Below are 24050 nucleotides of genomic sequence, written 5' to 3'. Positions count from 1 at the left end.
CTACATAAAACAGACATTTCACATATCCCCAGATAGCTGGGATCTGAGCGCACAAAACGACCGAATAGCGCTCAGATCCTATTCACACAGTTCAATTGCCATGGAGCCAAAGTCTTTAACTACACAATTGGGCTCCATGGCATAGCTAACTGGGTTAACACATTCACATAAAATAACATACCGAATAGACATGTATTCGTTAAACTGTACGAACAGGAACCAGGCAGCGGACGGCTCAGCGGTGTTTGTGCAAATAAGTGTCCGTTTTTAGTTCCATAGTTTAAGTGCCAAACACCGCTGGCCGTACGGGACTTTTCAAATGGCCGCCGCCTCTCGTCACAGGCTTTAACAGTCCGCAGGAAGGCACAAACCAGCCTTTCTGCAGGGAAAAAGAACAGGGGCCATAGTCTAAAGGCAAGAGGTGGGCAAGCAGCCCCCCTCCAAGGACACGTGGCGAGGTCGATTTCGCCACACTTCTTCCCTTTACCCCCAGACTAACAGGGTATCTGACCTCCTGCCGGTCAGTGCCCTGGTTAGTCCAGCAACCCACCCACAAAGCACAAACAGCAGTATAGCCCACCCACAGTAAATGGTTACTCCACCTGGATAACGTGGGAACTTGTCCATGTCCAGGTGCCTCACCACGGTTGTACGGGAAACTGGTAGTCTGCCTTGGTGGGTTGCTGAGTGGGCAGAGACCAGCGGTACTCTGCCCTGGTGCCAGCGCTACTACGGAAGTAGCCTGGTTGGAGCCTGGTTGTGGGAGGGGGAGAACGATTGTCTCCCCTCTGGATACACCGCTCTGTGGCTGGGAAGCAGGACCGACCGTCCCTACCCCTTGTGCTGTAAGTGCAGAGACTACGGTCCCATCTGCACAGTTCTGGGGCTTAACCTCTCCCCTTGGTGGGTTAGGCTGCCGCTGGGGAGAAAGGGTAACCGACTCCTCTCCCTGCAACACTTTCCGCCGCTGGGGAGAGGGGGACGCAGGTTCCTCTCCCTGACACACTCTCTGCTGGTGGAGGGGGGACCAACTGTCTGCCCTTTCAATATTTTGTTCCGTGGCTGGGGTGCAAGACCGACGGTCTCTGCTCCCTGCAGGACACTCTGCCGCTGGGGAGGAAGGACGGCACCTTCGGCTTCCTGGGATACACACTGCCGCTGGGGAGGAAGGACGACACCTTTGGCTCCCTGGGGCTCACACTGCCGCTGGGTGGAAGGACGGCACCTTCAGCTCCCTGGGATACACACTGCCGCTGGGGAGGAAGGACGACACCTTCAGCTCCCTGGGATACATACTGCCGCTGGGGAGGAAGGACGGCACCTTAAGCTCCCTGGGATACACACTGCTGCTGGGGAGGAAGGACGACACCTTAGGCTCCCTGGGACTCACACTGCCGCTGGGGAGGAAAGACGGCACCATCAGCTCCCTGGGGTGCACACTGCCGCTGGGGAGGAAGGACGGCACCTTTGGCTCCCTGTGACACACACGGCCGCTGGGGTCTCTCCCCCCTGGCCAAATCTGCTAGGAATTGCAGGTACACATCTACCCGGCTCCTCACAAACTGCACGAATTCCTCCGAGGGGTCGAATTCAACGAGAGCCAGCCGCGAGGTAACCTCTTTGTCAAACTGCTCCTGAGTGTAGCTGGGTGCCATGCTTGCTCTGCTGAAGTTTGTTCCTTTGTACATAGGGGCGCTGTACGGGTACTAGCGTTGCCCTCAATTTGCAATCCAAGGAATGGTGTTGCCCTGTAGCTGTCCTTCTGGGCTGTGGAAATGATCCCGCCGCTTGCCACCAATTGTAACGGACCGTTTCGCTCACCCAAGGTTAAAAACCGTTTAGGCGATATTCCCCTTCCAGATAGACAAGCAGCTACTGCAAGCACCAATCTCCTGAACTGGAAACGACACGAATCCTGGAAACAGCCGAACAGGAAAAGCATACAATCCGCTTACATTCCTGGCAATCAGCATACAATCCAATTCCCCCAAATACGAGACGACACTTCGATTTGAGGGTCAAGCAGAATCTGACTGTCCTGGCACATACAGTCTCTTTTATTCCCAATCCACAACCACAGTACAGCCCGCAGGGTATTACAGAACAACCAATCAATCCGTACAATACACACACACTCCCACACAAAATCCTCCCCTCTGCCTGTGATATGATTACTGAACACAATGGGTATTCTCATTATTACAGGCAGAGGAATACAGTTTTTACACAATATTTATAACTTCTAAAATATACATGTCACAACCCTAAAACATACATTTTCATAAGCAGCATACTCCAAATACAAACATATGTCAAAATCATCCAAATTGGTCCATTGTTTCAAAGTCCTTTGTGACCAAATGAAGCATGGCTTTTCTGCCCAAAACCAGTTCCACAGAGTCTTCTATCCTGGAGATAATTGAGAAGTAATCCAATTATCTCCAAGGACAGAGGCAAAACTCCATTAGCCACATGGCAGACAAAGGACAATAAAAGACATAAAAATACAATAAAATACACAAGGTTACATTTATTACATAAAATACAGACATTCTACCTATCCCCAGATAGCTTAGATCTGAGCGCACATTATTACCGGATGGCGCTCAGATCACATACATACAGTTCAATCGCCATGGAGCCAAAGTCTTTTATACAGTCTTTCAGTATACGACTGGGCTCCATGGCATAGCTATCTGTGGTAGCATGGCTTTAACAGTCCGCAGGAAGGCACAAACCAGCCTTTCTGCAGGGGAAAAGAACAGGGGCCATAGTCTAAAGGCAAGAGGCGGGCAAGCAGCCCCCTCCAAGGACACGTGGCGAGGTCGGTTTCCCCACACAAACATACTAAAAAATCATACAATTCCCTCCAGTGGTTTAAAAGTTAGGTTTGGTAACTTACTTATTATAGAAAACAGGAAAATTCCCCTTAGTCCTAGATCAACGACAACGTTAGATCTATGGCTAGGGAAATGGGTCAGAATAGGTGGTACCAGCTCCACCAGATATGGGCATGAACCCTTTATTTTAAAGATAATGAAAAAAAATACGCACAATGCTAAGGTTGTGCCCCTGTGAGAGGGCAACTACTAAGCAAGCTGGTAAGTTTATAAGTACAGCATTAATATTAAGCCTAATGAATCTTAGGATCTGGAATCCAATAGACAGAAAAAGATAGGGTAGAAAGAAGGTTCATACAGAGCAATACTTTATACTATTGATACAGTGCCTTGAAAAGTATCCCTATATCAACAAAACATTTAAACTTTATTAGCCTATTACAAGATAAGGGGATACACTAGCACCTATGTATCAACAGATTAACTCTGTTGTCTATAGTAGCCTTTAAATCTCTATCCTTGGTATATAGTAAGAGCCTTCCTTATTAGGGCTTATACCAGGGAAGCTTAGGCTGAGAATACCCTAAACAGCATATTCCCTTAAAGATCTCTGTAAAATCAATCAGTTAGGCTGTAAAACAGCAGTCTGAACATAGTATAGAGTCATACGGATGTTTAGCAAATACTGGTGTAGAAAGATAGAGAGATAGTGTAGAGGGAGAAGATGTCTGGTGACAAGAAGAGCAGCAAAATCAGGATATAAGGTTATAAAATAAAATCTAATGTAGCAACAACCTGTCACTGTTCTATTACTATTCCCTCACTTCTGCTAATAAACACCTTCGTGGGTGTTCTAAACTGAGTTGCTAAAATTAATGCTGTAGTACTGTCTAATGAGGTTGGACTCCAGAAAAAATCATGAGAGTAATGAGTGATTAACAAAAAGTGATAGTCATAGCCGAAATGGTGAGAGGAGGGGTTCCCTTAGTGCATATTGTGTAGTGCACTGTGATGTGCCGAAGTGCGGTGACTGGGGATCCCTCCGTGTAACCCGACGCGGTCATGGTGTGTGTGTGTCTGTCTGGGCCATGGTGTCTGTCTGTGTCATGGTGTGTGTGTGTGTGTCTGTCTGTCTGTGTCATGGTGTGTCTGTCTGTCTGTGTCATGGTGTCTGTCTGTCATGGTGTGTGTGTGTCTCTGTCATGGTGTGTGTGTGTCTGTCTTTCATGGTGTGTGTGTCTGTCATGGTGTGTGTGTGTGTGTGTGTGTGTGTATGTCTGTGTCATTGGGTGTCTGCCTGTCATGGTGTGTGTGTGTATGTCTGTGTCATGGTGTGTCTGTCTGTCATGGTGTGTGTCTGTGTCATGGTGTGTCTGTCTGTCATGGTGTGTGTCTGTGTCATGGTGTGTCTGTCCGTCATTGTGTGTGTGTATGTGTCATGGGGTGCGTGTCATGGTATATGTGTGTCTGTCTGTGTCATGGTGTCTGTATGGTGTGTGTGTGTGTGTGTGTCTGTCATGGTGTGTGTGTGTGTCTGTCTGTGTCATGGTGTCTGCCTGTATGGTGTGTGTGTGTGTGTGTGTCTGTCTGTCATGGTGTGTGTGTGTGTGTGTGTGTCTGTCTCTGTCATGGTGTGTGTCTGTCTGTGTCATGGTGTGTGTCTGTCATGGTGTGTGTGTGTCTGTGTCATGGTGTGTGTGTGTCTGTCTGTCTGTCATGGTGTGTATGTCTGTCTGTGTCATGGTGTATGTCTGTATGGTGCATGTGTGTCTGTCTGTCTGTCATGGTGTGTGTGTGTGTGTGTGTGTGTGTGTGTGTGTGTCTGTCTGTCATGGTGTGTGTATGTCTGTCTGTCATGGTGTGTGTCTGTCTGTCTGTGTCATGGTGTGTCTGTCCGTCATGGTGTGTGTGTCTGTGTCATGGTGTGTGTGTCTGTCTGTGTGGGTCTGTCTGTGTCATGGTGTGTGTGTGTGTGTCTGTCTGTCTGTGTCATGGTGTGTGTGTCTGTCTGTGTCATGGTGTCTGTCTGTATGGTGTGTGTGTGTGTGTATGTCTGTCTTGGTGTGTGTGTCTGTCTGTGTCATGGTGTGTGTGTGTTTGTCTGTCTGTCTGTCATGGCGTGTGTGTGTATGTCTGTGTCATGGTGTGTCTGTCCGTCATGGTGTGTGTGTCTGTGTCATGGTGTGTGTGTCTCTGTCATGGGGTGTGTGTCTGTCTGTGTCATGGTGTGTGTGTGTGTCATGGTATATGTGGGTGTGTCTGTCTGTGTGGGTCTGTCTGTGTCATGGTGTGTGTGTGTGTGTGGGTCTGTCTGTGTCATGGTCTGTCTGTGTCATGGTCTGTCATGGTGTGTGTATCTGCCATGGTATATGTGTGTTTCTGTGTCTGTCGTAGTGTATATGTGTGTTTAAAAATAGTGTTTTTGCTCACCTTTTTTTTCCCCACGCATCGAGCTGGTCTCCCCTCGACTGGCCCTGCCTCTATGGCTGAGATCATCAAGCTTGGTGTGTGTCATGGTATATGTGTGTCTGTCTGTGTCATGGTGTCTGTATGGTGTGTGTGTGTGTGTGTCTGTCTGTCATGGTGTGTGTGTGTGTGTCTGTATGTCTGTCATGGTGTGTGTCTGTATGGTGTGTGTGTGTGTGTGTGTCTGTATGGTGTGTGTGTGTCTGTCTGTCATGGTGTGTGTCTGTCTGTCTTTGTCATGGTGTGTCTGTCCGTCATGGTGTGTGTGTCTGTCTGTGTCATGGTGTGTGTCTGTCTGTCTGTGTCATGGTGTGCGTGTCTGTCTGTCTGTGTCATGGTGTGTGTGTCTGTGTCATGGTGTGTGTGTGTGTGTGTGTGTGTGTCTGTCTGTGTCATGGTGTGTCTGTGTCATGGTGTGTGTGTCTGTGTCATGGTGTGTGTGTCTGTCTGTGTCATGGTGTCTGTCTGTATGGTGTGTGTCTGTCTGTCTGTCATGGTGTGTGTGTGTGTGTGTGTCTGTCTGTCTGTGTCATGGTGTGTGTGTGTTTGTCTGTCTGTCATGGTGTGTGTGTGTATGCCTGTGTCATGGTGTGTCTGTCCATCATGGTGTGTTTGTCTGTGTCATGGTGTGTGTGTATCTGTCATGGGGTGTGTGTCTGTCTGTGTCATGGTGTGTGTGTCATGGTATATGTGTGTCTGTCTGTCTGTGTGGGTCTGTCTGTGTCATGGTCTGTCTGTGTCATGGTCTGTCTGTGTCATGGTCTGTCATGGTGTGTGTATCTGCCATGGTATATGTGTGTTTCTGTGTCTGTCATAGTGTATATGTGTGTTTAAAAATAGTGTTTTTGCTCACCTTTTTTTTCCCCCACGCATCGAGCTGGTCTCCCCTGCCTCTATGGCTGAGATCATCAAGCTTGGTGATCTCAGCCAATCCAACGCTTTGCCATTGGATTGGCTGCAAAATGTTACACCAATCAGCCTCTCCTCATAGAGATGCATTGAATCAATGTATCTCTATGGGGAACGTTCAGCACCTACAGAGTGTGGAGACCCTGAATGTAGGTGCACTGGAAGCACCTCTAGTGACCGTCTGAGTGACTGTCACTAGCGGTGTCACTTTGAAGCAATGTAAACACTGCCTTTTCTCTGAAAAGTCAGTGTTTACGTTGAAAAGCCTGTAGGGACATGCATATATATATTACTCAATCATCTGTCATGGCAAGACATAGCCTTACATGTTACACGCGACAATATATGGTGCAGTGACTTAAGGGGCTGGCATACATTTTTTATCCAGGGCTGCTTTGTATCCCCAGTCCGGCCCTGCATACGTACAAGCTAGCCCTGTTGTTACCAGGTAAACACTCTCAGTTTACTGAGAGTAAACTAAGGTGTTTTTTTTTCTTTTTCTAAACACCTTAGACACACCCAGGTAATCCCTAAATCCTGGGCTGGTAGGGGGTCCTTGAGGACTGGGTTGAGGACCCCTGTTCTAAATGGTCATTTTCTAATTTATCTCTAAATATATATATAAAAATACCAGGTATCCACAGTGGTAATGGTAATCCGTGCGCAAAACACTCCTGTGGGGGATCCCCTTAACCCACACCTTAAACACAGTAAACACTAACTCAAATTTGGGGTGGAGCACAATTCTAAATAGTATATAACATACATACATATATTTGTTTTAAATATTTTTATTGTCATCACACTGTAGATGCGGATGTCAAACTTAGTATTGTTGAAGCAGATAATCGCCTATGCAAAGGCGTGTATATCGAAACATGTAAACAAAAGCAAGTGGACGCCTACGCAGAGGCGTGTATATCAAAACATATAAACGTTATAGCGGAAAAATTTAAATATTAGTCGAAGTTATTGAGCAATGATGTATATTAGGTGTACATAGACTTTGCAAAATTAAATCCATCAAAGGCATATAGACCGTTAAGTAAGTGTTTTGTGTTAATTGGTGTGTGCAAGTGCTGTGTGTTTGCTGGTTAGTAGATGCAAATTTTGGCCCGTGCAGAGGCAAATTAATCAGCTTGCTATATAGATGCAGACATTAAGCATTAACCAAAAATACAAAAACATTTCCAACTTTTATCATAAGTAGCATTTTTGTTTTAAGGCTGCTGTGCATTAACATATAATATGTGTTTGGACCTTGTCGTGTAGTTGTTGCGCTCAGCAGGTCTCAGCGTGTATTGCGTGTTAGGAGTTTTCGGCTTCTTGTTGTGTCTGATGGGGTCTGCATGTACTATTAAGTATAACTCAGTGAGTATCGTCATTTCTAAGGTAAAATGTAAGCATGCTAACATACATTATATATTACATGCGTCTGGCTATCAAGTCAACAGTAATATACGGCATTATGCATTTGCCCTAGGGTGCTCTGTAATGTAAATAGCATGGTCATTTTTTGGACGAAGCATAAATTACTTAACTAAATAACAATGAAACAGTGTGTCTGACTGAACTGCTAAATTAAGGCTAATTTTTTTTTTTTTTTTTTTTTTTGCTGGGTAAGGCCCCTGGTCCTTAAGTACAGGTCTAGGCGGTCAATCTTTAAATACAGCAGCATTAAAGAGCATCCACATATGCAGAGTATGCTACAAGTATAGTTTAACTTGGCAGATACTTTTGTTTTCCTGTCTGAGTAATATGAAGCAATTAAAATGAAATATTCAAAATACAGGAGACAGTAGAAAAAAAAAAAAAAATAAATTAATAAGAAAAAAAAAAGGTCCCTTCTTTAAGTAGCTGATGATTGGTGTAGTGTCCAATTACTAGATCAATAGAGTGTATCCCGATCTAGTTCTGTGGAACGATAACTGGTGAGTCTCTCCACTGGATGTGGCTTTGTTGTGCCTGGTGGGAAGCATTGTCCAGCGTGGGGTTAATGGCCCCCTCTGGTATAGCTGTGCGGGCTCCTCTTTGCCGTGGCCTCTTGCAGGCTTGTGCCCGGGGTGCATATTTTTGCCAAGCTGGTTATTCAGTGCAGGGTCCCTCCAGCTCCCCCGGTGTGACCAACCCCTTCAGTGTTCCACTCCAGGCCTGCTCTGGCCGGTCGGCCGTGAGTTCTGTAGTGCTGTGGGCACTCAAGGACATCAGCAGTCCGGCAGACTCCCACCCCTGAAAAGACGCCGGACCCCTTGTCCCCTGCACCTCCCCAACATTTGCAGTTCCCCGTTGAAGCTCCAGCCCCATTATGCCTCACCCCTCTCCAGTCACATGCATGTCGCCGGTGTTCGCCTCCCCGGCCACCGGTCTGCCGGGGGTCCAGCTCACCACGGCTCCACAGGGCTCACAGAGTTGGGGGCACGCCTCCCCGGACCACCACCAAATCCAGGGGTTAGAGCCGGCTCCACGCCGACCATTCTGCTGCCCGGAGGGGTCCATCTGTGGAATCTGTCTTCCCGGAGGGCCAGGGTGACCCCGCATGACTTCTAGTAGTGTGCGCGTATAGCAGCCATCTTGGCTCCACGTGGGAAAGGGCTCCCCAATGTGCGGGCCTTCTGCCTCCAGGATCACCCCTACCGGCCCAAGGGGGGGGGAGCGGGGCCGGGTCTGGTTCCCCCTCTCTCCCTCAGCCATCTGGTCTCGTGGCTCCTGCCGTTGCCGTGTGCGTGTAGGCCTCATGGGCTCATCTTGCTCCGGTTGTGCGGGTTGCTGCGGCGGTGGCTTAGCAGGTGTCCCTGCATTTTGCTCCTGTGCCTCTCCCCTGCAGGTGGGCTTTTGGTGCTTTATTTTGGTGTGTTTAAGCATCTCAGAGCCGGAGCTGGCATGGATGGCTGCCGCTCAGCTCGGCGGCCCGGCACCGCCTCCCATACATATATTTGAATGAAGTATATTGAGGTAAATATTAAAGTTTATGTAGGTTCTAGAAAAATGGAAACATAAGAGAAACCAATAGTGCAGATCAATTGCAGACCCTACCAATGTTACTATTTCTTTAAACTGCTTCACAAACAATAATACTGAGTAAATACTAATATTATATTTATTTATATTATATTATATTATTGATTTTTTTTTCAACAAAGTTTATGAAGAAACTAAGGACAGCACAAAAAAAAACCTCAACCAATTTATCATTTAGTCGGTTTCAACTCAAGTTAAAATTATGCCCAAATCGTTATTGTTAAGATGTTGTAAGACCACCTGGAGGCTAGATGTATCTCCTCTCCAAATAAAGAAGACATCATCTTTGTAACAGTAATATATGAGACCAAGTTCGCAAAAAAGGTGCTATGGTAAATAAATTCTTCCTCCCAAAACGCCATGAACAAATTGGCGTAGCTAGGTGCGAACCTTTTGCCCATTGCCGTCCCTTTTAGTTGTAAAACATCTTTAAATCCAAAAATACATAGTAAATTAAAAGAATACCTTCTAATTTTAACTTCCACACAAAGTTGCAAAGAAATTTATGTTTTAGGATTTAAAAAAAAAAAACAGTTTATGCTAATAGCTATATAGAAAAAAAAAACAGCTGCCATTATACCCTGAGGCTAGCCAATGCCCCTAAAAGTTAGTTTTTAAGAATTAGGAGAAATTGCACACAAGATCAAGACTATATAACAAGCATCTAGGATTAAAAACAAATTTTTAGAGCATGGGTATGATAAGACAGAACTTAACACAAGTATGGAAGAAGTTAGAACTATCTCAAGGAAATTATTAATGTACAAACACAAAGAAGATAAAAATAAACTTGGAAAAATAAATAACCTACCTTTTATTTGTAATTTTAATGGTCGGCACAAAAAAGTTTGTAAGCTAGTTCATCAATTTTGGCCTATTTTAAGAGACAATCCTGTTTTAAAAAATATATTATTCTCACAACTGCATTTAGTAGATAGAGGTTGCAAGAATTAAAAAAAAAATACATTGGTCCAGAGCAGTTTTAGAATAACAAGTTCTAAAAACTTTTTACAACAAAGTATAGGACTCTGTGGTTGTGGTACATGCCTTCCTTGTATAGAGACTTGTAGTAAAAAAAGACACATTATAAATTTAGAAGAACATATAAATAAAACGTATAAGATTAGGGACCAACTAACATGTTTCTCTAAAATATAATATATGTATTAAGATGCCCCTGCAACTTAATTTATATTGGTGGGACCACAAGATGCCTGGACACTAGTATTGCTGAACACATAAGAAATATTAAAAAGGGTTTAGAAACACATACATCTCATCATTTTAAAACTCATCATGGTCAGAATCCCCCCCCAAAATTTTTCTGTGCAATAAAACAAGTGAAAAAAGAATGGAGGGGAGGCTATTTTAATACAAAAATAGGCATTGAAGAAATTAACTTCATCATTTTTATACCTGCTTAATGAAAATCAGGACTTTAAACTTTGTCACTTCTTAAAAAAAATAAAAATATATATAGTCAATACGAAGCCAAAGTCAATAGATGACGTCCAGAAGCATTGGAACGCAACCTGAGTTCCACTGAGAGGAAGACGCTAAGACTTGACATCAAGAGGACGTAAGAGGGAGGAAATACATCATCGGAGGCACCAAGAGACAGCTGGAATGCAACGACCCGAAAGTGCCGGAAATTTGGACTGACAAGCTATTTAACCCCTTAAGGACCAAACTTCTGGAATAAAAGGGAATCATGACATGTCACACATGTCATGTGTCCTTAAGGGGTTTAAGAACTTCCGCATGGACATTTCCTATCATGCACTTTACCAATTGAAGAAGCCTGAATTGACAAAACGCATCTTGGGTACCTATTTTCTCCAAGACTTTATACTATAGGTTTTGCTTTTGTTTTTATTCTCAGTTTATTTAATTTATTTTTTTATTCAAGGTTTTTATTGTTGACATATAATAAGCATTAAACATCGATACAATTGTATACATAGCAGGTCATATAGCATCGCTGGGCAAGCCAGTAAAGTATACAGTTTTCGTTGCAGGCTACGTGTGGCAAACCTAGCCACTTCAGACTATGGAACTAGATCCCTAAAGGTTGTCCTACACACTGCTGATATATTTTATTTGAATGTACTTTGTATTCTGCCTTGAAATGTATGGTTGCATGTATTCCTATGGTATTCGTATGCTAGCAGCCAAAAGCCGCTAGCCTTTACATGGTCGTTTCACGAACAGCAACTGTACCGGCTGTTCGTGAAACTAATTAGGTACCAAACACAAGCCCACACACTTAGAGGCGTGTGGCACCAATTACCCGATTGCAACATTATTGCAATCGGTAATTAAGTGGGTTCTTAGGTGGCCGTCGTTCGACTACCGACCACACAGCGGTCGGCCATCTTGGATCCTTTGTCTCCCCCAGCGGTGTTTGGTCGTCGAGTGCATTGAACTAAAAACGGCTACTCGACGACACGAACACCTCTGTACTTCCAGGCTGTTCGGGAGCTCCGGTCTTCTCCTATTGTGGGACCCCTCGGTGTTCGGTACTTTTGAAACGAACTAAATAGATGAATGTATTTCGTGCGGCGTTCGGTTAGTTTAGCTGGGATCTGAGCGGTATTCACACGAAATGTACCCTCAGACCCCAGCTATCTACCGAACGTCTGTTCGTGCAAATAAGATGAATATTGTTAAAGTTATAGATTTAAATGTGAAATGACGGTTCTGCTGCACGAGGGGATAATCCAGTATATTTCAGTGGGAGTATCCCTCTCGTGCAGCGGTGCCTGATGGGAGAAATGTACCAAATGTTAAGTCCCCCATGTAGTCCCTTACTGTATCACCCCTGCTTTGTCAGTAAGGAAACCCCTTGCATGGGGACTTGCATAAATACTGGAAGTTCTGAATAAAGCTGCTAGTTGACTCCCAGACTGTGTTTCGTCCGGTTATTGGGAGGATTGGGGATATTGCCTTACTTTTCAGCGCTGACTATGGATTTACCTGTACTACCAGCGGAGATCGTGAATTATAATATTGCACTCCGCTACAATTGGTGGCAAGCGACGGGATCCAACCTTACAGCCGAAAAAGCGCAGTTCGTGCAATTTAAACTGCCGAATAAGAAAAGGGAATGGCAAGTAGAATACAGCAAAAGAACCGACTACAGAAGTGAATGGAGACGGATTATTCTACATTAAAGCGGCAGACATTAAAGGAACTGCTAGAAGCCAGGGGTAAGGTAGCGAGCAACAAACCCAAAGCTGTACTAATTGCCGAGCTGATGGAGGGAGACAGAGCCCGCAGTGCTACACCCCCAGCAGCCATGGAAGAGACCCTCTACCAGAGAGAAATGAGGACCAGGCTGGAATTTTTACCACAGCCTATATCAGATGCCATGCTGCACATGGTGATGGCGAATGTGCAGGAGTACGTGATGGCACACAGTCCGCAGCATGCACTGTGTCGAGCAGAATCCATTACTGGTTCACTCTACAACCAGGTAAAACCCCAAATTCCCTATCATGCCTTTAAAATGTTTTGCAAGGAGAAGGATGAGATTGATGGGTATTTACAGGATTTTGAGAGACTGTGTGATTTGCATGACTTGGAATGGACAGTATGGGTCCCATTACTGTTGGGCAAGCTGGCAGGTCGGGCAGCAGAAGCATACCGCGCTGTACCCAGTGAGGACAGCAAGGATTATGACAAAGTGAAACGGGCAATATTGGAGAGATATGCCATTACGCCAGAGGCATACCGGCGCAAGTTTAGAAGCCTGCGCAAGCCAGAAAAAGATTCACATGCTGAATGGGCACACAAGCTGGACCAAGCCTCACAAGGGTGGATACAAGCCAGCCAAGTCACTACTATGGAAGAATTGCAACAGTTAATGCTGTTGGAGCAATTCTTCAACGGTTTGTCTCCAGAGGCACAAGAATGGGTGCGAGACAGGAAACCTCTCACCCTAACAGAAGCGGCCCGATTAGCAGACCAGCATTTTGATGCGAGAAGGCATCATGGTCCCCTAACCAAAAGTTACCCTTGACCCACGGGGCCACCCAGTACTCTACCACCCACCGCTCACACAGCCTCCCGTTTTCGTCCGTCCCAAGGGAATTTACCACCACCCTCCAGGTATAACGGACGTGCCAACATCCAATGCCACACCTGCAAACAGTGGGGACATATGGCACGTGAGTGCACCCAAAACCGGGGCAGACCCGCCTGGAACCAAGGCCGACCGAACCCGGCACCAAGGGCTGCTGTCCATCATTATCAACTTGAGCCAGCCGCTCAAGAGATGTTGAGCGTTCAAGCGGAAGAACCCCTGGGAATCTTGCATGAGGTGATGTCAGTACGAGCCACCGATAACCGGCAGCATCATCGCCAGCTAGTGACCTTGGAGGGGAAAGAAGTCCAGGGGCTTCGAGATTCAGGAGCTACTTTAACCCTGATAGCACCCCATTTGGTTCCTGACTCGGCACACACTGGCGGATCAGTGGCAGTACGAGTGGCAGGGGGAGCAGTGTACCGACTACCCACTGCCAAAGTACATTTGGATTGGGGTGTGGGAGAGGGGACCGTAGAAGTGGGCCTCATGCAAAATTAACCAGCAGATGTTGTGCTGGGGAATGACTTGGGCCAGGTGACCTCTGCTTTTATACCACAGGCTCCATACCAGGAAGCCCATCTAGTGACCACACGGCAACAGGCTTGCACCACGGTTCCACCAACACACTCTGAGGCTCAGGTAAGAGACCATGACCCCCACACGACACGTATGTCCTGGGATACCCCAACTAAATTTGAGGCCGAGGTGAAGTTAGACCCCACGCTACAGGTATACAGGGACAGGGTACACACCGACCAGGCTGGGTTAGAGGGGGAGTGGTACACCTGGGAGAAAGGGCTACTTTACCGCATTGCTGAAAGAGGAGTGGGAGGGTCGGTCACAGTGACAACTAAACAGTTAGTGGTTCCCCAGAAGTATAGGCAAGAACTGCTTAGGATTGCTCACGTCATCCCCTTGTCTGGGCATCTAGGGATGACCCGTACCCGATACAGGTTAACCCATGCATTTTTCTGGCCAGGGATCTCTAAGGATGTGAGACAGTACTGCACCTCCTGTGACATTTGCCAGCGGGTGGGCAAGCGAGGTGACCGCCACAAAGCCAAATTATGTCCCCTCCCTATTATTGAAGAACCTTTCAGGAGGGTGGCCGTAGACATAGTGGGGCCCTAACCCAAGCCCAGTCCCTCTGGGAAAATATATATTTTAACTGTAGTGGACTATGCCACCCGGTACCCAGAGGCAATAGCCCTCACCAATATTCATGCTGAAACTGTAGCAGAGGCCTTAATGAAAATATTTTCCAGGGTGGGGTTACCCCAAGAAATCATATCCGATAGGGGCACCCTGTTCACCGCCGAGGTCACCCAGCAACTGTGGAAGATATGTGGCATTAAGCCAATAGTAAATTCTGCGTACCACCCCCAGTCCAATGGTCTATGCGAAAGGTTTAATGGTAGCTGAAGCAGATGCTCCTTACGTTTGGAGAGGCTCATAAAGACTGGGAGCGTTTTCTACCCCATCTGCTCTTCGCATATAGAGAGGTGCCCCAAGAGTCGACAGGGTTTTTCCCCTTTTGAATTACTGTTTGGGAGAAGGGTGAGGGGGCCACTAGACCTAATTAGAGAGCATTGGGAGGGAGAGAGTAGCCCAGACGGAACCCCTATTGTATCCTACGTACTGGAATTCAGGGATGGTCTGGAGGCGCTGACTCAGGCTGTGCGCACCAACCTCCAGGCGGCCCAACAACGCCAGCGCCGCTGGTACGATAGGGGAGCCAGAGACTGCAGCTTTCAAGTGGGACAGAAGGTTTTGATTTTAAAACCTGTCCGCACAGACAAGCTGCAGGCCATCTGGCAAGGCCCATACCAGGTGGTGGAACAGAGATGTGACACCACCTATGTGATTGGCCCCTGCTCAGGGGTAGGGAAGAGACGCATGCTCCAGGTGAACATGCTCAAACCCTACCATGAGAGGATAGAGGACGTGGCGGCGATATGCGCCTCAGCCTCGGAGGATCAGGAGAATCTGCCCCTACCTGACCTATTAGAGCCAGAAGAACAGATAGAGCCATCCCGGGGGGTTCAGCTGGGGGAGCGGCTAAGCCCTCAGGAGCGTGCTCAGGTACAAGAGCCTGGGTACACTCCGCTAGCCACCCACCAAGTCGAAACCCCGGGACAGCTACCTATGCGACAAGTGAAATGTTGTAGCTAGGGGTTATCGAGCCTTCCGATAGCCCCTGGGCATCGCCGGTAGTGCTGGTACCTAAGAAGGACGGCACGACACGTTTCTGTGTCGACTACCGGAGGCTAAATGACAAAACGGTGTCGGATGCCTACCCGATGCCCCGGATAGACAAGCTGTTAGATAAGATGGCACATGGCCAGTATCTCACTACTATAGATTTGTGTAAGGGATACTGGCAAATTCCACTAGCCGAAGATGCCATCCCCAAGTCGGCCTTTGTCACCCCATTTGGCCTGTACCAATTCCGGCTCATGCCATTCGGGATGAAAAACGCCACGGATGGTAGATCAGCTACTGGACGGTTTCCAAGGTTATGCATGTGCGTACTTAGACGACATACCCATATTTAGCCAGACCTGGGAAGAGCACCTACAACATATAGGGGCCATTCTAGATCGTATTGGAGAGGCAGGGTTAACGCTGAAACCCAGCAAGTGTCATATAGGGATGGCAGAAGTGCAGTACTTGGGCCACCGGGTGGGGTGTGGGCAACAGAAACCCGAACCAGCCAAAATCGAAGCCGTAGCCAAATGGCCCACCCCAAGGACAAAAACCCAAGTGCTAGCTTTTCTAGGTACTGCAGGGTATTATAGAAAATTCGTGCCCAATTACAGTGCCCTGGCCAAACTCCTGACTGACTTGACCCGCAAGAACCTTCCTCGACAGGTTGTCTGGGCCCCAGAGTGTGAACAGGCATTTCAACAACTAAAGACTGCTTTAACTAATGCTCCTGTACTTGCCGCTCCTCATCCAACTAAAAGATTTCTTGTTCACACAGACGCTTCAATGTTTGGATTGGGAGCAGTGCTGAGCCAAGTGGGAGCAGATGGTGGAGAACATCCCGTAGCTTACTTGAGCCAAAGGTTGTTGCCCCGTGAAGTAAGCTACGCCGCCATTGAGAAAGAATGCCTGGCCGTGGTGTGGGCCCTCAAAAAGTTACAGCCGTATTTGTATGGACAACCTTTTTCCCTACTCACAGATCACAACCCGTTGGTGTGGCTGAACCGTGTGGCCGGGGACAACACCAGGCTGCTGCGCTGGAGTTTGGCGCTGCAGCCCTTTGACTTTACTATTCATTACCGGCCAGGGAAGCAAAACGGTAACGCCGATGGGTTATCCAGACAGACTGAACTTGAGAAGTGATCTGTGGGTACTCCTCCGGACATCCCATTGCAATCGGTAATTAAGTGGATCCTTAGGTGGCCGTCGTTCGGCTACCGACCACGCGGCGGTCGGCCATCTTGAATCCTTTGTCTCCCCCAGCGGTGTTTGGTCGTCGAGTGCATGGAACCAAAAACAGCTACTCGACGGCACGAACACTGCTGTACTTCCAGGCGGTTCGGGAGCTCCAGTCTCCATCTATTAGGAGACCCATTGACGTTCGGTACTGTTTATACGAATTAAATAGATAAGTGTATTTCGTATGGCGTTCGGTTAGTTTAGGTGGGATCTGAGCGGTATTTCCACGAAACGTACCCGCAGACCCCAGCTATCTACCGAACGGTTGTTCGTGCCAAACAAACGAATATTGTTCAAGTTATGGATTTTAAAGTAAAATGTTGGTTCTGCTGCACGAGGAGATAATCCACTTAACAGTATATTTCAGTGGGAGTATCTCTCTCGTGCAGCGGTGCCTGATGGGAGAAATGTACCAAATGTTAAGTCCCCCATGTAGTCCCTTACTGTATCACCCCTGCTTTGTCAGTAAGGAAACCCCTTGCATGGGGACTTGCATAAATACTGGAAGTTCTGAATAAAGCAGTTAGTTGACTCCCAGACTGTGTTTCGTCCGGTTATTGGGAGGATTGGGGATATTGCCTTACTTTTCAGCGCTGACTGTGGATTTACCTGTTATACCAGCAGAGATCGTGGATTCTAATATTGCACTCCGCTACAGTCCCCATTGTGCCATATGTTCTGGAGAACTGCATGGAGCATTTAGCTCGGATGGCACGAGACCATCTCCATGCGGCCCAGGGTCGACAGAAACGTTGGTACGATCGGGGAGCCCGGCAAAGAACAGTCCAGGTGGGACAGAAGGTTCTGGTGCTAAGACCCGTTAAAGAGATTAAACTCCAGACCTCCTGGCAGGGCCCTTACAAGGTAGTAGCGCGAGTCTGCGACACTACCTATGTGATTGCCAGCAGCAAGGATGAAAGGATTCAGAAATCCTTCCATGTTAATCTGTTGAAAGAATATCAAGAGAGGCCAGAGGATATTGCAGCTATATGTATTCCTGCTACTGAGGACCCCGATAGCCTACCTATCCCAGATCTGTTAGCACGCACAGAACCCAATAGCTTGCTCAGTACGGTGCAACTAGAGGAGCGCTTAAACCCAGCAGAAAAGGGTCAGCTCAGACAGTTATTAACTGAAAAAGGATTAACGTTTTCCCAGGAACCAGGATACACCCCGCTAGCGACCCACTACGTAGAGACCCCAGGACAAAACCCTCTTAGACAGACCCCCTACAGAATCCCTGAGGCAGTGAAGGAGGAAATTAGAAAGGAAATACAGGAGATGTTGAGACTAGGAGTCATAGAGCCGTCCGACAGCCCCTGGGCCTCCCCAGTGGTACTAGTGCCCAAAAAGTACGGCTCTACCAGGTTCTGTGTGGACTATAGATGCCTCAATGACCGTACAGTAACGGATGCCTACCCAATGCCCAGAGTAGACAAACTATTAGATCGCATTGCCAGGGGGCGATATCTGACCACCATTGATCTGTGCAAGGGATACTGGCAGATTCCCCTTGCCAAGGAAGCTATTCCCAAGTCGGCGTTCGTCACCCCTTTTGGCCTGTACCAATTCAAGGTCATGCCATTCGGGATGAAGAACGCCCCAGCGACATTTCAGCGCTTGGTGGATAGACTCCTTGATGGCTTCCAGGACTTCGCTTGCGCGTACCTGGATGACATTGCGATCTATAGCGAAACTTGGGGAGAACACCTGAGGCATGTAGAGGCCGTACTGGATCAGATTCGGGCAGCAGTTTCGCTATAGATCGCTATGAAGCCAGAAAAGTGTCACTTCGGTATGGCCGAAGTCCAGTACTTGGGACACAGGGTAGGGTGTGGGAAACAGCGACCAGAACCAGCTAAGGTTGAGGCTGTGGCCAACTGGCCCACACCCCACACCAAGACTCAAGTATTGGCGTTCTTAGGGACAGCCGGGTACTACAGGAAATTTGTCCATGACTATAGCGCCATCGCTAAACCCCTGACAGACCTAACTAAAAAGAACCTGCCTAGAATAGTCCTGTGGTCTCCCGCCTGTGAAACAGCCTTTCAAGCTTTAAAGAAAGCCCTGATCAACGCACCTGTTTTATCTGCCCCCGTCCCTAACAAAAGATTTGTCGTCCATACAGATGCGTCCATGTACAGACTGGGGGCATTTTTAAGCCAGATCGGGAAAGATGGAGGGGAACACCGTGTTGCATACCTGAGTAGAAAATTGTTAACCAGGGAAGTGAGCTACGCGGCAGTGGAGAAGGAGTGTTTAGCCCTGGTCTGGGCTTTAAAGAAACTTACACCATATCTGTATGGTCAGGATATTACCCTTATTACAGATCATAATCCCCTGGTACGGTTGAACAGAGTGACTGGAGATAATGGACGCTTGCTGAGATGGAGCTTAGCGCTACAACCATACAATTTCTCCATCCAATACCGCCCTGGCAAGTTCAATGGGAACGCGGATGGACTGTCCAGGCAAACAGAACTTCTACCCTGATAGCCGGCCGGACAGCCCCAAGTTGACCCGAAAAGGATCAATCCGGGTCTGCCGGAGTGTTCCACAAAAGGGGAGCAGTGTAACAGAACCTTACCTTTGCCTGGGAATACTTATTGCTAAACCGGCCCTTTAACAACTAACCAGGTACATGTACAATAACAGAGACCATAACCACAGTGGAATGTGCTTACCTGGTTCATGTGGATTATTTTTATCCCAGTTCGGGACTTTTTAACAACATTCGTCTATTTATACAACCTGTACAGCACAGACTCAGTATGTAAAAAAACAAACCCAAACTACCGAACACCGGACCACCCTGCTATTTAATTATGTGTATTTTACCTCTCAGATCAGCACTTACCATCCGTATGAAACGCACAAACTCTTTGTTTCAGTTCCTAGGTGGCCGCCATTTCGGGACTTTTACACGTGTTCGCGGCCATCTTAGTTCACGAACAGCGATGATTTGCCGTCGAGTGTCTGGAACCAAAATTGGACCCTCAAGTACGCGAACACCACTGAGACCTCCATAAGACCGTAAATTCGTACTGGAACCATCGACCGTGCTGCCATTCGGTAGATAGTTCTTCTTGACCCTTCAAAACGTAGCCTCGTCTCGTTCTTGGAAGGGGATTTACTGCATTATTACCTTGCTTTTAACAGCTGAACCTGACTCTCCTCTTGGATTTTGTGGATGGGAATAAGCAACTTCATTACTATACAGCAGCTTGCCGGGAAAAAGGATGTCTCCAACGGCTGTTACCCTCTCACTACCTGGGTAGCCGTTACAATAGTCGACTGTATTTAATTGATTTTTGTTATCGAATTTCAGCTGGGTTTAAATCCAGACACAATGCAAACCGCCAATCCCGGTAGCTTGAAATAAAACCACTGATAAATGTGCCTCAAAAGCACATGTATCAGCCTTTTAAAATGTCTAGCCCTGTTAGTAATGACAAAAAGAAAAGAAAAAGGCCTTTGGGGGTAGATATGCTTTACATGGGACATTTGTACTGAACAGTGAGAAGCCAGTGGCTGCAGCTCATTGTAAAAAAAAAAACAAAAAAACACTAATACTTTACAGGGGAACCTGGCACAGGCCACCACCCGTGGACTTGGCATGTCCACAGATGGGGGGCTGAAAAATATTGGTGGATAACTAGATTGTGTTCCACCCACCTACCCCACCCATGGGGACATAGTGAGTGGCAGGTAGTGGCTAACAACCAAATGGAAATGAATCCCTGAAGTCGATAATTTCAATGTAAATGGCAGTAATTTAATTTAACTAATTGTGAAATTACTTAAATGTGATGGTCTCTAAATTAATCAAGGCCTATGTTTGTTATTTAGTGCACTTCATAGTGAGACTTGGTATAGCAAGAAACCCAACTATTGGATGATGGTGCAAATAGAACACAACTGGAGTATAAGCAAAGAAATATTGAATTTAGCAAATTGCTAAGATGGATTTTTTTTATATTATAACATAATTACTACTCTGTTGGTAAATTAAAGTTTAGTGAATAACAGTAAGTAATAAAGTAAAATTGTGAAAGGCAGTAACTCAAAGTTATTGTTAGTATTTTGCAAGATTTAAGAGAAAACTCCAATGGACATTTCGTTATTCAAAGGGAACTGTCATATCAACACAATTTTTTACTATAATAATACATTCATCAAGTTTCGATAGAAAATATATTATTTGTTAAATTAAGTATATGTAAAGAAAAATTAGTATAACCCATCCTTACCTTTAGTATATGACAGGATTATCAGCCATATACATGCAACTTGGGCCAGAGAGTGTTTGAATTTGACAGTTTGTTTAATAATGTAATTGCACTGTGCAGGGAGTGAAGCAGAGAAGACCATAGAGACTTTTTAGAAGTTTTAGAACACTGTCTGGCCCAAGATGTATGTGTGTGGCTGAGAATCCTGTCACAAATTAAAGGTAGGGATGGGTTTTTCTATTTATTTATTTTTACGTATACTTAATTTAACAAAGAATATATTTATTTTCAAAACTTAATGAAAGGGTTATTATATTAAAACAAAGTTTTAAAATGATAGTTCTCCTTAAATAATGGAGTAACTTGATATTACAAAATATATGCATTACTACTGAGGTGACCGTCAATTGGACCTTACTGGTTTAAAGCTATATGCATGGGGCACACTTGTGGCATCTGCTGAGATATGCTTTTTACAAAGGCATGCATTCTCAAGGCACTCACATGTTTGGAACTGTGGGGATAAATACATTTGAATTATATATTATAGCTATGCCAGAATAGTCAAGCTAATTAATGTAAATTAATTTCAAAAGTTCAGAGTTAATTTACAGTTTAAAAATATTTTAAAAATATTTTTAAAATGCACAAATAATGGTTAACTAGTTAGCAATTGGGTTGTGCCAAAACTTCACATGTAATAGTTTCCAATTAATAGAAACACATTCCCTCTAATCAAACCCAAAGATAAATCAAAGAGCATTATTTCTATAAATGTAAGACAACATTAAATAAATTAGATGTGTCATTAAACATATTTGTCTTTAATTTGTAAATTTTCTCTCTCTAGGTGAAAAACGATTGTCGGATCTCCCATATGAGGCTAATGCTAGCTACGATAAAGAAAGTGACATGATGCAAACTCATGTCATAGACCAAGCAATCAATAATGCCATTACTTATCTGGGGGCAGAATCACTCCGTCCTTTAGTGCAGACTCCACCAGTTGGTCCGGATGGCGTTCCTGCAATTAGCACTGTATATGGAATGCATAAACCCCAAGGAGATATATTCTCCCATCAAAATCAGGCTGCTCATGAGAGTGCGGTGGAGAATCTTTTGCTGCTTTCTCAAGTTAAATCTATCCCTTCTGAAAGGGAAGTGTCACCAAGCAACAGCTGCCAAGACTCAACAGATACTGAAAGCAACAACGAAGATCGAGGAGGGCTTATCTACTTGACCAACCATATGACTCCACATCCAAGAAATGGTCATTCTTTAAAAGAACATAGACCATATGATATGATTAGAGCAGCCAGTGAAAATTCACAAGATGCTTTCAAAGTGATTAGTGGCAGTGGTGAATCAATAAAGGTTCACAAGTGCGAGCATTGCAGAGTCTTGTTTTTGGATCATGTGATGTATACCATCCACATGGGCTGCCATGGCTTCCGTGATCCATTTGAGTGCAACATGTGCGGCTACCAGAGTCAAGACAGATATGAGTTTTCTTCACACATAACCCGAGGCGAACATCGTTTTAACATGGGTTAAACGTTATTTGACCACACCACAAAAATATATTCATCAAATGCCAAATCCACTATTAGCATGAATTTAAAAAGCACAAATAATGTACCTTGAACTGCAAAATTGACCATCTTTCTAGCTGCACCATACATCTGTAATAAAGAATCAGACTTTCTTACTGGCTACAATAGCCAAAATGACTTGTTTTGGGTTTTTTTTTCCCCCTTTCTTTAATAAGGCATGCTTTTTTATTGTTGTCAAATGGTGTTCCATTTTGGAGCATCATAGTGTTTTTCGAAATCTTGGAAAACTTTTGGAGCACCTTTGTATTGACTTTGTAGGAATCTGTTCATCCTTATTCATATTTAGCTTCTGTGCTCAAAATAAACGGTCACACATTGTTAAGTACTGTAACTATACTGTAACTGTACTGCAACGAAAAAAATAATTCATAGCATACCTCCCAACATTTGTAAATGGACAGAAAGGGACACTTTAATTTTACAGCTGTGAGTATGTCCATGGGCAGGGCTGTTCTGAGAAATTGTAGGTGGCTTGCTAATAACGATTTATGTTACTAAATTGTAATTTAGAACAAGAACAATATATCTCATTTACACTGACTGATTCCTAAACACATTTATTGTACTTTAAAGACACCTTACTGTGAGTACTATTGCTGTGGACACACCATCAATATGGAGCTCCAAAAAATAGGGATATTAGGATACAAAAGAGGGACGGAGGTATTTGGGGTCTAATTAGGAGCACTTGGGAGGTATGCACAGCCTCTAATAAAAAATAATAAGCATGAACTTATGTCCAAACACCAAACAAATGTATTAAATATATGTGCTCTATTCTTCTTTTCATTTTTAAAAACATCTCATTTAAACTTGTATTTATTTATTATATTTCAACTTGTCTTCTTAACTCAAGACCAAAAACATATTATAGAAAGCAATTAAGTTAATATGATAGAAATGCTAAAAAATCATACTTGTTTATATGAGCGCTTTTATATGTGTGTTGGTGATACACCACAACATGTTCACAGTAAGTATATTTCATGAATTTCATTATAATGCATAATTTCCATTATACATATTTAAGCTCAAAACTGACAATTGTACATCATACTTTATATTATAGTCATATTTAAAGCTTTACATTTATAATGGACATTTCAGTTTTTTTATTCGAAAATCTCAAGGGCTAGATGCATTACGATTTTAATTAGACACGTGCAATTCGTTTCGGTCCGAATATGAATTCGGACGAATTTCGGGCAATTCGGACATTCGGGTACTTCCGAATGTCTGAATTGCCGAGATCCCGAAGTTCCGAAATTACTGAAATTCCGAAGTGCCGAAGTTTCAAAGTGCTGAAGTTCCGAAGCACAGTATTGCCTAAGTACTAACCCAGTGAAAGAAGAATGTTACATTGTCTACAATTTTAAATAAAAAGTATACAAACATAGCCAGGATTCAGCTGTAAGCATTTGCAACACTTACAACAATCAAGTAA

General features: G+C 45.1%; 1 protein-coding gene across 4 annotated transcripts in view; it reads left to right on the top strand.

Annotated features, from left to right (window-relative positions):
* The window catches only part of IKZF1 (IKAROS family zinc finger 1), a 519714-nt gene extending 496311 nt beyond the window's left edge, over positions 1-23403 (top strand). For all 4 annotated transcript variants that reach the window (XM_063452036.1, XM_063452035.1, XM_063452037.1 and 1 more), the window contains one exon: positions 21844-23403. In XM_063452036.1, coding sequence (XP_063308106.1) covers positions 21844-22547 — 704 coding nt within the window. In that variant the 3' untranslated portion in view covers positions 22548-23403. The remainder of the gene's footprint in view (positions 1-21843) is intronic.
* The last annotated feature ends 647 nt before the right edge of the window (positions 23404-24050 follow it).

Source organism: Pelobates fuscus, chromosome 4 (genome assembly GCF_036172605.1).
Source record: "Pelobates fuscus isolate aPelFus1 chromosome 4, aPelFus1.pri, whole genome shotgun sequence".
Lineage (NCBI taxonomy): Eukaryota > Metazoa > Chordata > Amphibia > Anura > Pelobatidae > Pelobates > Pelobates fuscus.
The sequence above is the reverse complement of the archived record's forward strand: the minus strand, read 5'-3'. Positions and strand labels throughout refer to the sequence as shown.